The sequence below is a fragment of the Lolium rigidum genome, chromosome 7 (genome assembly GCF_022539505.1).
Source record: "Lolium rigidum isolate FL_2022 chromosome 7, APGP_CSIRO_Lrig_0.1, whole genome shotgun sequence".
NCBI classification, from domain to species: Eukaryota; Viridiplantae; Streptophyta; class Magnoliopsida; order Poales; family Poaceae; genus Lolium; species Lolium rigidum.
This window is the reverse complement of record NC_061514.1, coordinates 17,088,404-17,105,961: the sequence shown is the minus strand read 5'-3', so window position 1 is coordinate 17,105,961 and position 17,558 is coordinate 17,088,404. Positions and strand designations below refer to the sequence as shown.

Here is a 17,558-nt window from a genome sequence, read left to right as displayed (position 1 = left end):
GAGAGTATAACATTTATTGAATTTATGTAATAATAATTTTCTAAAGGGCCCATTTTCTAGTTTTCGCCCCGGGCCCCTGAAACCTCAGGACCGGGCCCTGGGTAATGTGATACTTGGCAATTGTTGTGCTCATGATTAAGCTCTTGCATCATATGCTTTGCACCCATTAATGAAGAAATACATAGAGCATGCTAAAATTTGGTTTGCATATTTGGTTTCTCTAAGGTCTAGATAATTTCTAGTATTGAGTTTGAACGAGCAAGGAAGACGGTGTAGAGTCTTATAATGTTTTCAATATGTCTTTTATGTGAGTTTTGCTGCACCGGTTCATCCTTGTGTTTGTTTCAAATAAGCCTTGCTAGCCTAAACCTTGTATCGAGAGGGAATACTTCTCATGCATCCAAAATACTTGAGCCAACCACTATGCCATTTGTGTCCACCATACCTACCTACTACATGGTATTTTCCGCCATTCCAAAGTAAATTGCTTGAGTGCTACCTTTAAAATTCCATCATTCACCTTTGCAATATATAGCTCATGGGACAAATAGCTTAAAAACTATTGTAGTATTGAATATGTAATTATGCACTTTATCTCTTATTAAGTTGCTTGTTGTGCGATAACCATGTTCACCGGGGACGCCATCAACTATTCATTGTTGAATTTCATGTGAGTTGCTATGCATGTTCGTCTTGTCTGAAGTAAGAGCGATCTACCACCCTATGGTTAAGCATGCATATTGTTAGAGAAGAACATTGGGCCGCTAACTAAAGCCATGATCCATGGTGGAAGTTTCAGTTTTGGACATATATCGTCAATCTCAAATGAGAAAATTATTAATTGTTGTTACATGCTTATGCATAAAAGAGGAGTCCATTATCTGTTGTCTATGTTGTCCCGGTATGGATGTCTAAGTTGAAGAATAATCAATAGCGAGAAATCCAATGCGAGCTTTCTCCTTAGACCTTTGTACGAGGCGGCATAGAGGTACCCCTTTGTGACACTTGGTAAAAACATGTGCATTGTGATGATCCGGTAGTCCAAGCTAATTAGGACAAGGTGCGGGCACTATTAGTACACTATGCATGAGGCTTGCAACTTATAAGATATAATTTACATGATGCATATGCTTTATTACTACCGTTGACAAAATTGTTTCATGTTTTCAAAATCAAAGCTCTAGCACAAATATAGCAATCGATGCTTTTCCTCTATGGAGGACAATTCTTTTATTTTCAATGTTGAGTCAGTTCACCTGTTTCTCTCCACCTCAAGAAGCAAACACTTGTGTGAACTGTGCATTGATTCCTACATATTTGCTTATTGCACTTATTATATTACTCTATGTTGACAATATCCATGAGATATACATGTTACAAGTTGAAAGCAACCGCTGAAACTTAATCTTCTTTTGTGTTGCTTCAATGCTTTTACTTTGAATTATTGCTTTATGAGTTAACTCTTATGCAAGACTTATTGATGCTTGTCTTGAAGTGCTATTCATGAAAAGTCTTTGCTTTATGATTCACTTGTTTACTCATGTCATATACATTGTTTTGATCGCTGCATTCACTACATATGCTTTACAAATAGTATGATCAAGATTATGATGGCATGTCACTCCGAAATTATCTTTGTTATCGTTTTACCCGCTCGGGACGAGCGTGAACTAAGCTTGGGGATGCCGATACGTCTCCAACGTATCGATAATTTCTTATGTTCCATGCCACATTATTGATGTTATCTACATGTTTTATGCACACTTTATGTCATATTCGTGCATTTTCTGGAACTAACCTATTAACAAGATGCCGAAGTGCCAGTTGCTGTTTTCTGCTGTTTTTTGTTTCAGAAATCCTAGTAAGGAAATATTCTCGGAATTGGACGAAATCAACGCCCAGGGGCCTATTTTTCCACGAAGCTTCCAGAAGTCCGAAGAGAAACGAAGAGGGGCCACGGGGTGGCCAAACCCTAGGGCGGCGCGGCCCCACCCCTGGCCGCGCCGGCCTATGGTTTGGGCCCCCCGAGCCGCCTCTTGACCTACCCTTCCGCCTACTTAAAGCCTCCGTGACGAAACCCCCAGTACCGAGAGCCACGATACGGAAAACCTTCCAGAGACGCCGCCAACGCCGATCCCATCTCGGGGGATCCAGAGATCGCCTCCGGCACCCCGCCGAGAGGGGAATCATCTCCCGGAGGACTCTACGCCGCCATGGTCGCCTCCGGAGTGATGTGTGAGTAGTCTACCCCTGGACTATGGGTCCATAGCAGTAGCTAGATGGTTGTCTTCTCCCCATTGTGCTATCATTGTCGGATCTTGTGAGCTGCCTAACATGATCAAGATCATCTATCCGTAATTCTATATGTTGCGTTTGTTGGGATCCGATGAATAGAGAATACTTGTTATGTTGATTATCAAAGCTATGTCTATGTGTTGTTTATGATCTTGCATGCTCTCCGTTATTAGTAGATGCTCTGGCCAAGTTGATGCTAGTAACTCCAAGAGGGAGTATTTATGCTCGATAGTGGGTTCATGTCTCCGTGAATCTGGAGGAGTGACAAGAACCACTAAGATTACGGATGTGCTGTTGCCACTAGGGATAAAACATTGGTGCTATGTTCAAGGATGTAGTCACTAGTTACATTACGCGCAATACTTAATGCAATTGTCTGTTGTTAGCAACTTAATACTGGAGGGGTTCGGATGATAACCTGAAGGTGGACTTTTTAGGCATAGATGCACGCTGGATGGCGGTCTATGTACTTTGTCGTAATGCCCAATTAAATCTCACTATACTCATCATGATATGTATGTGCATGGTCATGCTCTCTTTATTTGTCAATTGCCCAACTCGTAATTTGTTCACCCAACATGCTCGTTTATCTTATGGGAGAGACACCTCTAGTGAACTGTTGACCCCGGTCCAATTCTCTTTACCGAAATACAATCTCATCGCAATATCGTTTCTACTCGTTTTCCGCAAACAATCATCTTCCACACAATACGGTTAATCCTTTGTTACAGACAAGCTCGGTGAGATTGACAACCTCACTCGTTTCGTTGGGGCAAAGTACTTTGGTTGTGTTGTGCAGGTTCCACGTTGGCGCCGGAATCCCCGGTGTTGCGCCGCACTACATCCCGCCGCCATCAACCTTCAACGTGCTTCTTGGCTCCTCCTGGTTCGATAAACCTTGGTTTCTTTCTGAGGGAAAACTTGCTGCTGTGCGCATCATACCTTCCTCTTGGGGTTCCCAACGAACGTGTGAGTTACACGCCATCAACTTACAATGCATGTTGCTCTTGTGGTCTTCAATACATTTCACTTCGAGATGTCAGGAGAAAAAAACTCCAATACCTCATCTATTTCTAAGACCCGATCAAAGTGTTGTAATCCGTAGAATTTGGGGTTCATGCACCTTTTTCTCTGTTCTATCTTAGAGTATCAGCCTCTTTTATATCAAGGTCGTGCTGAGTCTCATGACCTTACTGATGAAGTGATGCTCTCACATATCTTTACTAGCCCTTCCTTTGAGTTGTCCGTGCTTGGGAATGTTTGGGTGTATGTATTGATACGACCCTACGAGATTATTAGAAATTCTTGTTGCTTTGAAATCCAAGGACATTTTTGTCATCCTTAGCATTGTTGGTTAACAGATCACTAAGCTAAGCTTGAATGTGTTGCCAAGTCCGTTTAATCAGGCACACATTCTTCGATAAAAGAGTTAGGTTCACACCAAAGCTTTCAAGATCACATCAACTGTTTTGTAAAGCAAGATTCCCTCTTGAACTTATTGATATACTGATGGTTCATGATATTCCAGATGTCTTTATATAAGTCTCGCCATGTGGCCACATGACCATGTTGTCGAGTTTGTGAGTAAAATCTGGTTCTCTGATCGCTACTTCTCCAAGAAACAGTACTGGATATCCTCGACTAGTTGGTTGAGATTAAACAACAACTTGGAGAGTTGAAAGACAAGATCTCTACCCCCCTTGGATTCTTCTTAAAGGGATGTGTAGTTTTGTTCGTATGGAAGAAAGGTAGTGTCTCGTCCTTGGATACGTTATTTGCCCAATCTTTGATTTGAGTTAGGGCTATTGTTAAATCAAACTCGGCCCAAGGACTATCTTGGTGGTGTTTCTATTCATGGTGTTTTGCCTAAGTACATCTTCATGTCCTTTGGTCTGACCAATAATTTTGCCTTATTGATGCAACATATGAGACCATCTTATTAGAGTATCTTGATAAGTCTGCTGTTGAGCCCATCAGTGACATCATTATTTTCTCCATGTCTAAAGAGGTTCATATTGAACAATTGGCACTAATGTTGGAAACTTTTAGGAACCATCTTTGTGTCGTCGCGAAGTATCTGTTCTAGATGTTGGAAGTGACCTCCTCTAGTTCACGTGCATTTTCTTAAAGATATCACCGTGGATATGAGTAGAGTTCGCTTTGCTTTCCTTGGGAATCATCGCAAGTCGGGCATGCATGTACGAACTATTCTTGAGATGGCTAGGTGTACCTCCATTGTCTTGAAAATTTCCTCAATGCACACTAATCCAATGACAGGTTTGTTCAAGAATATACGAAGCTTAAAAGCTTCAATATCTTCTTTGATGTCCCCATAAGGACTCAAGTGTGTTACATTACAAGTTCATGCACGTAATTGCCTTCGGCAGTCGCAACCATATTTATCACGCAATCTAGCTCAATCTTTTGGATCTCAACATTGTAGTCCATGTCTTGAGAATCTAGCTTTAATTTCATGGTAAGTGTTGCAAATTTCCATTCGGGCATGCTAAGTCTGAAATGTCTTTACACCCTAACCTAAGCTGAATCTCAAGCGGCAATGATGGTTAGTGTTTCTAAAAGATTTTTTACATTGGCCTCTTTGTAAATTCGACAAAATTGATGATGTGGTTAACACAATTAGTCGGAAGGCCTAATGCCATAATCTCTCGAAAAACCAAAAAACAACCACTCTCCATAAGGATCTTATGCGACTTATTCTAGGAGTTTCCCTTTTGATGTATTTTTAATCATAAAGTCCGATCTTCGCTTGATGACCTATTGAAGGTCACTCAATAGCCTAATATAGGTGTCTAGAACATTAAGGAAAACATTAGAAGCAGAGTTGCTAAATGTTTCTTGATATGTTCTGCAAAACCTTTCCTCTTTTGAAAATAACTCCGTTAGGAGAAATTTCACTCCATGGTGTTGATTGGCACTTCAATAGCCAGTGCTCTTTCCCTCCCTTTGTTTTGTACCTGAATTTCTAACCAACTCACATGTTGTGTGAATTCGTGAGTCATCTATGGTCCCCGGTCTTCTGAGTACATCAGCCGTTCCATGTACCCATGCCAAAAGAGTGACTATGATTTTGAAATCCAAATAAGTTGCTCTGGCAGGATACTCACTTGTGCTTCTACGATTCACCATCTCTAAGAATGCCTCGTGATGGTATCAAAGGTAGTTTAAATCTTCGCTATCTTGTCCCTTCATATTCTTCTCAAGCGTGGAGAAATTGCCTACCAAAAAAAATTTGAAACTTCTTTCATATCCTCCATTACCTTGATGTGTTTCATGCTTGTTAGCTCAAGAGATGTTCTTGAATAATATTTCCATGAGTTAACCATGAGATACTCGATCTTTGTGAAGATCCACCATCCAATGTCATTCCCTCTTTCCTTTAGAGTGAAGAAAGCAAAATTAAGAGATCTTCATGATGTCGTAGATCAACCTCTTCAAGAAAGAAGATTGTCATGGTATCGACAAGATCGTTGAAGACCGGTGTAGTCCTTATCCCCTTCTATATATCTTCTTACCTTTGAATCTCACGACAAGATTCTTTTAAGGGGGATATATCTATAACACCCCTATTTTAGTAAACCTAGATTAGGAGTTGTAATGTGCATCACGGGAATCATAGTATTTTCCTAATAAAAATGCATTAAGGAAAATTTTGGAAACCCTAAGTCCAGTCTAAATCTCCTTGTGTTTTCAAATGCTCAAACTATTTCAAATTTCCAAACTATGGTCACATGGAACATTTGCAATATGTCAAGATGCCCATGGATATTTTGAAAACTTTAGAGAAGTTTGAAACTTCAAATAAATTTAAAACAAGAGAAGGAATTTTAAAACCAAATAAGAAAGGGGTTTGGATGAAAGAAAAGGAAAACCTTCCCCACGGCCTAGGCAGTTTCTGGCCCATCTCCTTTGCTCCTCCCCTCTCTGTCGCCTGTAGGCAGGAGCTAGCGGCCCAACCCAACTTGGCCTAGCTCATCTCCCAAACTTCATCCCCTACCTTCAATTATGAAGCAGCTCACTGTCGAGCTCCGTAGCTCGTCGCGCGCCAAGAAACTCGCCGCCGACCCCGGTGGCCTACAATACCCCCTCCGCCATCGAGACGAACCCTAGCTGCCCACTTCCCCTCTCCCTCTATCTCTCGCGCGTGAAAGAACAAAAACCCTAACTCTAGCCCTCATAGACGCCGGCCACCCTGCCATTCCGAGCCCGCACGAGCTCCGCCGTGTGGTTCGGAAGCTCCGCCTCTTGGAGCATTCCTGCTGAAGGAATCGACCGCGCGCGTCCTCAATCCTCGTCGACTAGCTCGCCGGCCCGAACTCCTGTCGCCGTCAATTAGCTCGATTCTGACATCCATACACCTTGCCGACAAGCCCTATGACATCGTGGTGAGATTCTCGCCCCAGTGCTCTCGCCTCGCTCTCTAGCTCTCTGTAGCATCTTTACACCGAGCAACTGCCTACGCCGCCGCTCGGGCCTACCGTCGGCCAAGATCCGGTGACGCAAACGAAGCGGCACTGCCCTATTTTGGCTCCTCATGGTCGCGCGCATCCAACGCGCCCAACGGCGCTGCCCCGCGCACCCTCCTTCATCGCGTCCGTGCGCGGCCGGAGGAAGATGTCATGTTGAAGTCATATTTCCTTTCTATATTCTGAAATCAATTTCTGTTATTAATAATTATATGACATGTGGGGCCCTTTTGTCAGAGATTTAATAATTTCAAAAATATTTAGGAAAAGAATAAAATCCTGACAGTGGGCCATGTCTGTCAGATTTTTCATAATATCTAGGAATTTCATGAAAATGATTTAAAATGATTAAAACTTGTAAAATTCATAACTAATTCCTATTAAATCAGAAAATATGTTTAAAATATCAAAAGTTTCAGAAAAATGAGATCAATTTGGTATCAAAAGGATTCATTGTTAAACAACTTTGAACGCTGGTTGTTTTAGAAGAACAAAATGAACCCCTTCGAGGTTTCCGAAACTGCTAACCCTAGTTCGCCGAACCCTAGTTAAATATTTGGACATGCCATAGGTATTATTTCAATACCTTTAATATGTCATGTCATCATTCTTGTTTGCGCATTGCATTATGCAATGTGTTGATTGCTCTTTTACCTTTCCGGTATCTGCTTCTTTGTGATCTATAGAGCACGTGCCCGCGATGATGAAGATGGACAGTGACACATGTTAATACTTCTCCATTGATGAATAAGTCGAGTACAAGATCGTCGAAGATGCATATTTATTTATTAGTGATAAAGGCAAGCATAACTTTGTTCATATATGGTTTCTAAATGCTTTTACTTATGGTTCCCATAGACGGCATACGATTCTAATATGTTTTATCGGTAGATATAGTTATCCTATGTGTTGCATTTAACATCCTTGTAGCCTAAATTACCTGATCTACTGCTCCCAGCGAAAGCCGGTTTGAACTTGTGTGCATCGCTAGAGTCATGCTTTATTGATGAATTCTGATCCATCCGGTTGATGGATTAGAGCTACAAGTGAATCTAGTATGACATGATGACGTGGTAGGATCAGTGATGATATCAAACACGTTTAAAGACTTGGATGGGCCACCACATTGGAAGGTGGTGGTTTGACTCGTTCTCGCCGATACTAGGACCCGAGTTCTCACCTTCAGAACCAAGATTGAGCGTACAACCATGGGGGGCCTATGGGAATCCCTTGGTCCGATCTTGCTTAGTCTGTTCATAAAGTCACATAGTTTACGAATTTCATTTGGCATTTGCATGGTGAAGATATGGCAAAGGTTTTCAAAGGTGCATCATACAATACGTCTACTTCATTTAATAAAAGGTGTTTAGTCTTCCAATCTGTTGGTCCAGTCTTTCGGAGATGCTTATAGGGGGTAGGGTGTGGGTGTGAGCATTTATAGGTGTGAGTGATGTATGCGCGTTTATGTAAGTGTCTGCTTGTACTATATTTCTAAAAAAAATGACTCAGAAAAAATAACTTCTGTAGGTAATTAATTCATTTGGGAGGAAAAGGAAATTATGTCAGGGTGATGGAGAACATTGACTTTCTGTGGATTTTCGACATAGCTAAATCTGGAATTGGATCTCCATTGTCCATGGACTTTGGACCTGATTGGCAGGATTACTTGAGGAAAAAAAGTCTGATGTTCAAATTCCATGGAAGTTAGTGAGGTGCTAAGCCAAGGACTAAACTCACTACGGTTTAGAAGGGCAATTGTAGAGACGGGTTTCAGAAATGTACCAACTTCTCTTGATGAACCGAACAATGCGGTTAGTTCAGTTTCAGAATAGAGGAAGAAGTATGGTAGCAATCGGAGTAGTTGTAATTTGTTAGTTGATCTGGAAGAGATGAGCATGTTTCGAACGGACAGCTTTTCCTGGAGAATTCGTAATGCTTGGTAGGGGTAGATGCTTTGATGTTGACGTGCTGGTTTGGTGCTCGGCATGGATTGCTCGTTTTTCTTTTCTTTTCTTTTCTTTTCGAGAACCTCTAAAATTCAGTAACGATCTGGATATTGTGTTTTTGTAGGGACGGGATACAGTTACTTTAACTTGATTCTTGATATCTATATCATTTCTCTTTGTTGAAAATTTAGAAAGAAACAACAAAGGTGACCTTGAAAGCAAACATCGTTTGGCTCTGGTGGTTAGGTCCCTTGTGGTGGAACCAGCTCACCCAGATTCAAATCGTAGACTTCGCATGGGTGTTTGCATTTACCTGGATTTATTCCATGATTTAACAGGCGCTATGCTTTCAGTGGTAAGTGACGTGCCCGTCAACAGCGAGGCGCTAGTGATGACTTTGTCAACCTCAAGATATGCCGGCTCAGTCACTCGGAGGGACTTATAGGGGTAGGGTATGCGTGCATGTGTTTATAGGAGTGTTTGTGCGTGCGTGTTTATGAGCGTCGTACTGTGTTCTCAAAAAAAAAAAAGGTGACCTTGAAAGTGGGAATGAGCATTTGCTCTGTCCTAGGCTCCTAGCGTCCCATTATTATCGTCTCTTGGCTTTCGACGGCCCGTCTATCTCGATATCCCGGGAGCCCGTCGGCATCGGCCCAGCCTCCCAACGGCAACCGCAATCCGTAGACCCCTCGTCCTCACCGATCCATCGCCATCAACCACGCGCGGCCGTTCCAGCCGTCGCCAAAGACCCCGCCGAATACTGTCTGCGCCGCTCGCTCGCCGCCATGACGACCTGTGACACTGTTGTAAAATCCCCCATTCCGGCTAACCCCGTCACCGCGCCACGCACCACGGTCGTACGGACAAGACCCCACTGGCGTCGGGCCACCGGCCGATCAATTCCAACGACAGCTCCTCGTCCTCTTCGCCGCCGGTCCGTGGTAGACATTCCCCATGCCATTAACAAACCAGTCAATCCGGGGCGGACGCGGTCGGCGCCAAAACCCCGGCAATTATCTAACGAGCAACGCCGGTCGCTGTCGCCGAGACGCGCATGCGTGATGCATCGCCTCCTGTCCCCAGCTCAGCTCGACTGGTCTCGCGCGCTCGCGTAAGCTAGCTGCTAGCAGTTGCTAGCTAGCGCGGCCGGCAGTGTGTGTCTGCCAGGAGTCGGATGGGACACGCGCGCTCCCTCGGTGGCACCGATAAACTGCGCCTTCACCTCGCCATTGGACGCCTCCGCCTTCTCGCCCACCCGCCAGATTAGCTTAGCTTAGTCGTCGTTTTCCAACGCTCACGGGTTGCGCGTGCGTCCATGCTAGTGCTCCGGAGGAGGCGATCGGCAACCTCGGTGTGGCAAGGACGAGAGGTCGTCGGCGTTCGCCAAGGGTCTGAGCTCCCAGGTATGTGCGGCCTACTCTACTCGCTGCTCACAGAGAACTAGCTCTGCTAGGATGTGCATCGCAGTAACATTATCTGAATCTTATAAGGCCAACCTCGACTCGACTGATAAACGTCAGTTTGTGATTTACCTGTACTTGCAACTTCAGGTTATATGCCCGTGAATGGATTTTCTTCACCATGAGATTTTTTTTTTTTTGAGATTTCACCATGACATTTTTTTTTTTGAAGCAATTTACCATGACATTCTGTTAGCGTTAGGTCGGTCGAGTTCAAGTTCTGACATTGTTGACGCATGCCTGAACATCTATATGCAGAGATAGACAGACGGCAGCAATGACAGGGTCAACCACCGGAGACGTCTTCCTGGCCCTGATCATCGCCCTCCTCGTAGTAATCATCGTCCTGCTCGGCGTCTGCTGGAAGTTCCTCGGGCCAGGCATCATGAGGAGGCTGCTGAGGCCGAGGAGATGCCCTTCAGGTGAGCGTGCTGCCATTCTTGATTTCTCAGTGCAGTTGCAGACAAACACAATTTCACATGTACTACCAGACTTCTCTCTCGTGAGATCTAAGTGCGATTTTTGTGTCTGCACAAATTTAACAGAGCTGCCCGAATACTTCAGCGGCAACATGAGCGGCAACCTGCGCACCATCACCTACTTCGACTACGCGGCGTTGAAGAGGGCCACCAGGGATTTCCACCAGAAGAACCAGCTCGGGAGAGGAGGGTTTGGGCCAGTGTATCTGGTAAAATAACTATGCCTGCAACGTCAGAAGATAGTGCTCAGTTTGCACTAGTTCATTACAAACTTCTGAATTTTGATGGCGCTTTGGTGGATCTGCAGGGGAAGCTGGACTGTGGGAAGAAAGTGGCAGTGAAGCAGCTGAGCGTGGGCAAGTCCGGGCAGGGCGAGTCGGAGTTCTTCGTGGAGGTGAACATGATCACCAGCATCCAGCACAAGAACCTCGTTCGCCTCGTCGGCTGCTGCTCCGAGGGCATGCAGCGCCTGCTCGTCTACGAGTACATGAAGAACAAGAGCCTCGACAAAATCCTATTCGGTAATTAACGCCAAATTTCATCGTCTTTTCTGAACTACACAACTGCCAGTAGCATATGTGAAATATTGTTGTTCTTTGACTGAAACTTGTGCAGGGGGTGATGGGCTGCCGTTCCTGAATTGGCGCACCAGGCACCAGATCATCGTCGGCATCGCGCGCGGGCTGCAGTACCTGCACGAGGAGTCCAACCTGCGCATCGTGCACCGAGACATCAAGGCCAGCAACATCCTCCTGGACGACAAGTTCCAGCCCAAGATCAGCGACTTCGGCCTCGCCAGGTTCTTCCCGGAGGACCAGGCGTACCTCAGCACCGCCTTCGCCGGCACGCTGTAAGCTAGGGCTAGTGATATCGCCGTCAACTGAATTTCGAACCTGACAACGAAAGTAAACGGTGTTAATTCTTGTGTTTGTCCTAACAAAGGGGGTACACGGCGCCGGAGTACGCCATCAGAGGTGAGCTGACGGTGAAGGCGGACACGTACAGCTTCGGCGTGCTGGTGCTCGAGATCATCAGCAGCCTGAAGAACACCGACCTCACCCTCCCCAACGAGATGCAGTACCTGCCTGAACACGTTCGTAAATTAACCTGTCACTGTCTGAATATCGATCCAGCTCGACGACACAAACACGGACTGAAGAATCGTTCTCTGCTCTGAACTTTTGTACTCAGGCCTGGAGGCTGTACGAGCAGAACAAGATCCTGGAGCTCGTGGACGCCAAGGTGCAGGCCGGCGAGGGGTTCGAGGAGAAGGAGGTGATGCAGGTGTGCCAGATCGCGCTGCTCTGCGTGCAGCCCTACCCGGAGTCCAGGCCGGCCATGTCGGAGGCCGTGCGGATGCTCACCATGAAGACCGACCAGACCATCCCGCCGCCGGTCAAGCCGGCGTTCCTTGACAGGAAGAACCTCAACCGGGACAACAAGGACGCCGACACCTCCACCATGGAGATGATGAGGTCGCCGGCGTCCTACTGGATGATGACGCCGTCGCCCGCTGTCGACAGGCCCTACGACATGAGCTTCGGAAAATGATCCACGATCACCGGTGCACTGCTGCCGTACTAGCTCTCAGGGCATAGCATTTTGGTGCTGCGTTTTGCCTGGCTATCTTGTAGATATTAACAGTTTTGAGACGAAACAACAGTTTATGTACCAATGCGTGCAGCTTAGTGTGCTGCTTTGCTTCTGATGAAATAAAATGTGTGACGTGGTGTGAGTGGTATTATCATTTTGCAAGGTTGATCAAGAGAATAATAGGAGATGGTATATTTTTCTTCGCCCAAACATGACTTTATATCATTCTTTTTCGGGATTTGCTAGTTCTCAACTAGCTGAGAACTAACCTCGTGCTCAGTTAACTCTTACACTATTTAATTTACATCTTATTTCATGCTAGTCATGAGTTGTAAAATAATTTGCAATTGAAATTTGATGACATCATCTAAGTGAGAACGAAATTCGTTCTCAGTCGACTGAGAAACAGTCACACCCTTCTTTTTCTAGCTCTCGGTAAGCCGAACAACCCCCTCGATGGGCACGTTCACCGTTGGATCAGAACGCCAATATTCATGCATTCCCTCCTTATCCCTATCCCTATCCATATGGCCATTTCTTCTTCCTCGCGGCACACTGACGAGACATGGAGAGAGAGAGAGGTGGCACAAATGCAAGGCCGCGACAGAACACAAGTCGGCGATGGTGACGACGAGGACTAGAGCGACTCGGAGCCGCTATCGCCAAGCAAGAAACTCAACGAGGAGGTGGGGGTGTGCTGGCACAGGAGAATTGGGACGGCGCCGAACTTAGAGGGATGCTTGGGATGATGGTGGACCGGTGGAGGAGGAGCTCGGGATAGGGCGGGGTGGCAAGGTACGTGGTAGCGCTCCGGCCTCAGGCGGGAAGGATGGCGGTAAACGTGTTGTGGTTGCAGGGTTACGCTAGAGGAGGAAAACAACGTCACGTTAGGGGTGGCGCCGTCAACAAAAGAGCTAGCTTAAAGCTCAGTCAAGCATTTTTTGATTTTTTCTTGTATTCGAAACAAAATGAGTACCTATCCAATATAAAAATTAAGATATTTGAAATAAAACCCAGCAGAAAGCCGCTTGGGAAAGGAAGCTTGGATGTTGGCAGAGCAACACTAGAACAAATTAGCCTCTTAAAATTCATTGTGTGCCCTGTTTTCGCCACTAACTTGTCGCTACTTATAATAGTTAATGGTGTTGTTGCAACAAAATCACCAGTGATGAGTATATCGGCGGCGTCGCCAGCCTGCAGTTCACTAAAAAAATTATTGTATGAAACACATATTTTTTATTTCTTAAATATGTTTGTATTTTCTATTTGAATTTCTTAGTATGTTTACTATTTGCATGCCCTTGGTTTTTTGATGGTACTCAGTTCTGCTCTCTCTCTCTTAGTCACAAACCCTCATTTTGGCTACGTCCTGATTGGTCGAACCATTGTCACGTGGATCGTGCCCACCAACCGTTCACCTCCCCATCGAAATAACGAGTTTGACACTGATACTTTAACCTCCATAAAAAAAATTAGATTGTGCAATTACTCGACAAGTTTGATTTTCTGCATTACATTTCACGCTCTAAAAGTGGTAAACTATCAAAAAAAATTAGGACAACATTATCATGTCCAAAGTGTTCCCTAATTTAAAATTGTTCAAGAGCTATATAATTTTGGCATATGCGTGAGACATAAATATTTGAGTGAATGCATTACTTTTGTATCCTCTAAAAATGGTAAACTCTCAAGATTTTCTTAGGACAAAATTATCATGTCCAAAGTGTTCCTTAATTTGAAAGTGTTCACGAGTTTTATAAATTTGTTATATGCCTGAGACATAAAGATTTGAGTGAAGGCATTACTTTTCACCCTCTAAAAATGATAAACTCTCTTTTACATCAAATGTTGTATTTTTTAATTTGAAAGTGTTCAAGAGTTGTGTCATTTTCTTATGTCTTATACTTCCATCTATAAAACTTAAAGTTTCTTTTTCACCTCATAGATTCACTTGATTGCCATCGAAGACACTAACTTGATAAACAAATTAAATTTAAATGTACTACAATATTAAAGTTCAACTTTCACCTCATAGAAAAGGCTTGAAATTCGGTACTAGCTAGATTGATGAACAACAAGTCCATGAATCCGAAATTTATAACAACTTCTAGCGACTGATGAAGAGCAAGTACAAGAACACCATAGCAATTATACAACAAAAAATCCCCCAAACATCAGATTTTCTTGCTTATTCAAATCGATCAGCTGCCTTAAATGCTTGTGAATTTTCTTCAGTTTCCCCTTCAGTTCCACCAGATCTGCATTGAAAGTATAGAGATGGTAAACCTAGAGGGGAGGGTGAATAGGTTTCTACAAATTTTAATTCTTTCTTTGCTATTAGGCTTTGCGGAATATAAAGGTGAGCCTAATGCAAACTAGATGAAACAACCTATATGAGGATACAACTAACTCGAGCACGAAGGCTCTCACAGGCAGTTAAATCACAAGTAAGGAGTTCGGTTAGAAATAACCGATAGCACGCGGAGACGAGGATGTATTCCCGTGTTCCCTTCCTTTGCAAGAATGTACGTCACGTTTGGAGGGGTGGAGGTCCCACGAAGGATTCCCCACGCCACGAAGGCTCACCCTATTCTCCGGAGCCTATCCCACGAAGGAATAGCTCGCTCACTTGTGGTAGACTTTGAGGTAGCCTCCAAACCTTCACAATCTTGTCCGGAGCAAATCCACAGCCCGGAAGCTTCCGGACCTCTCTTGCCCACCTAGGGTTTCCAAGGAACCCTAGGAAGCAAGATCTCGATGAATACAAGGGGGAATGAGATTTGGCTTGGTAGAACAGTAGATCGGGTCCTCCTCTATCGTTTCCCCGTAGGGATTTGAGTTTGGGTGGAGGAGGAGGGAGATCTGAGGCTTTTGGTGTTTCTAGCAATGAAGTATGTGAGAGAGAGCTCAAGAACAACTTGTAGTGTAGTGCCTAAGTGTTCAGAGGTAGGAGAAGGGCTATTTATAGTGTTCTTCGAAATATGGCCGTTGGTCACTTGCCACCTCAGCTTTTCTCTCGACGAACCCGGTCAACCGGACCACAGACCGGACAGCTCGGTGCAGGGGCCGGTCGGACCGGGCCACAGACCGGAGGCCACTTTGCGTCGTCCAGGAGCACATCCGATCGGCGCCCGGTTGGCGCCCGGTTGACCGGGCCGCCGGTTGGGTGGCCGGTCGACCGGAACTTGTCCGGCGCACAGTTTGGCGCCCGGTTGGCGCCCGGTAGACCGGACGGCACGCCGGCCAGTCCGGTCGGTAGTCCGGTTGGACCGGGCGGCAGACCGGATTTCTGTTGTAGACCCCTTTTTGATTGTTGTCGAAGTGGGGGGTCTCCTTTAGCCTTCTTGTTCCCTTGATACACCATTTATGCCTCTTTGCCTAATACCTGAGATAATCCTTATAAACGTATTAGGACAAATACTCTAGCACGGTGTCATTGTTACCAAAATAATGGATAAGGGTAAAATACCCTTACAATCTCCCCCTTTTTGGTATACGATGACAAACCGAGCTAGAGTCACATATAGATATTATGATAAGCTCTAAACCTTGATTCCATATAAGATATTAAGACAGCTCCCCCATAATGTGTGCACTTGGAGAGTTTGCGTTTGAATACAAAGTGCACCATTTGTGGAATATGAGAAGCTCCCCCAATATCTTTAGGAAACAAGCATGGTATGGACAAGTATAACAAGATATATAAGCATAGCATACATAATCATCCTAACATAGACTAGCACACATAATAGTCGTCCATACATGAATTATTCGAAGTAGCAAATGGTTCTTGAGAAATCAAAGCAAATAAGCACAACCATATAAGAATCAAATAAAGCAACACCCATGGCTTGTGACAATCAAAGAACCCCGTGGTCCTAGACTCTACTCTCTTCTCCCCCTTTGGCATCGGAACACCAAAAAGGCGAAGAAAAGAGGAGAGGTGCTACCGCTCCCATCAGTAGAACTCATGTCCAATGGAATATGAGCCCTTGCCACCATCATCATCATCATCATCATCATCATCATCATCATCATCATCCTCTTCATCATCCTCATCACCGGCATCCTCTTCAATATCATCAGCAGCAGGAGCACGAGCAGCCCTGGAGGAAGACCACCACGAGCGTACATGGAGAAGTCGAAGTTCTGGAACATCTCATCATGAATGGGAGGCATCTCCCAAGCAGGTGCAATCACAGACTCCATCTCAGGACCAGCAGGAGGAACAGGAACATTCCGTGTAGCCATGAACTCATTATGTCGCCTCCTTGTCTCCTGGCTCAAAGCTAGACTTTGATGTGCAACATCACTGGTACGCTTGCACATTTTCCATAGGCTTGAGAGGAAGCGAGCTGCACCGCGCTTGGGACGCCGAGAATAGCTAGAGCTAGCTGCAGGATCATGGCGTTCCTTGGAACGACGCTCAGAAGGCATCATGGAAGGGACTTCCGGACGTCCATCCTGAGTGGGAAACTTGAATGGTTCCATGATGACCTTTTGATCAAATACGTTGAGAGGAGGAGGTACTATGTAGTTGATGAGCCGCTGAACATACTGAGCATAGTTGGGAGTCATGCGGCCCATAACTGAACGCTGCAGTTCACAATGAATAAGATCACAGCCATCAATCTTCCTTAGCCTGTCAGGGTGGCAGTAGTACATCAGATTTAGGTGATAGTTCCTGACTTCACTGGTATCCCCAGACTTGCTGATGAGGTTCTCGCGGAACAGCTTGGCAAGCACAAGATATGAGTAGTACATCCCAGAGATAGTGGGAGGCCCAGCTGTAGGGTTCCAGGGATAGCAAAAGGAGATGTCACCTCGAGTCATCTTAGGCCGAGAATGGATTCTGAACCCTTGAGCACGGCCACCACCAAAACCCATGGCTTGACAGAACTGAGTGTAGGTGCATGAGTATTTCTGCTGGCCAGTCATCCAAGTGATAGAGCGATCCTCATCATCGTGGAAGAAGACGGTGCAATGGAATTGACGCACTAGAATGGGACAATAGATGCCGTCCACTTGATCATCATCGGGCTTCAGGCATACAAGGTCATAGAGTCCCAAACCCTTCAAGGTCTCAACCACAAAGCGGTACTTTGTGGCTTCATGCAAGGTAAGCTCTTCACGGTTGATAGCCTTGGGCATCACAACAGCCCCATTCTTCATACACTCTTAAGTGTCATAGAAATCTTCCCAAAAGCGTGCTTGGGTCTTGGTCCAAAAGAATTGGTCTCCACCAGTGTAAGTCCGCTACTCATAGCGATACGGATTGACCTTCCTCAACTCCTGCCACTC

At 45.1% G+C, this 17,558-nt stretch overlaps 1 protein-coding gene across 1 annotated transcript; it reads left to right on the top strand.

Annotated features, from left to right (window-relative positions):
* Positions 1-10,216: 10,216 nt before the first annotated feature.
* Positions 10,217-12,236, top strand: LOC124670053 (cold-responsive protein kinase 1-like). The gene is made up of 7 exons (XM_047206569.1): positions 10,217-10,275; positions 10,444-10,607; positions 10,731-10,873; positions 10,972-11,185; positions 11,280-11,514; positions 11,607-11,757; positions 11,856-12,236. Exons 2-7 carry the CDS (start codon positions 10,463-10,465, stop codon positions 12,213-12,215), a joined length of 1,248 nt encoding a protein of 415 aa, XP_047062525.1. The 5' UTR covers positions 10,217-10,275; positions 10,444-10,462; the 3' UTR covers positions 12,216-12,236.
* The last annotated feature ends 5,322 nt before the right edge of the window (positions 12,237-17,558 follow it).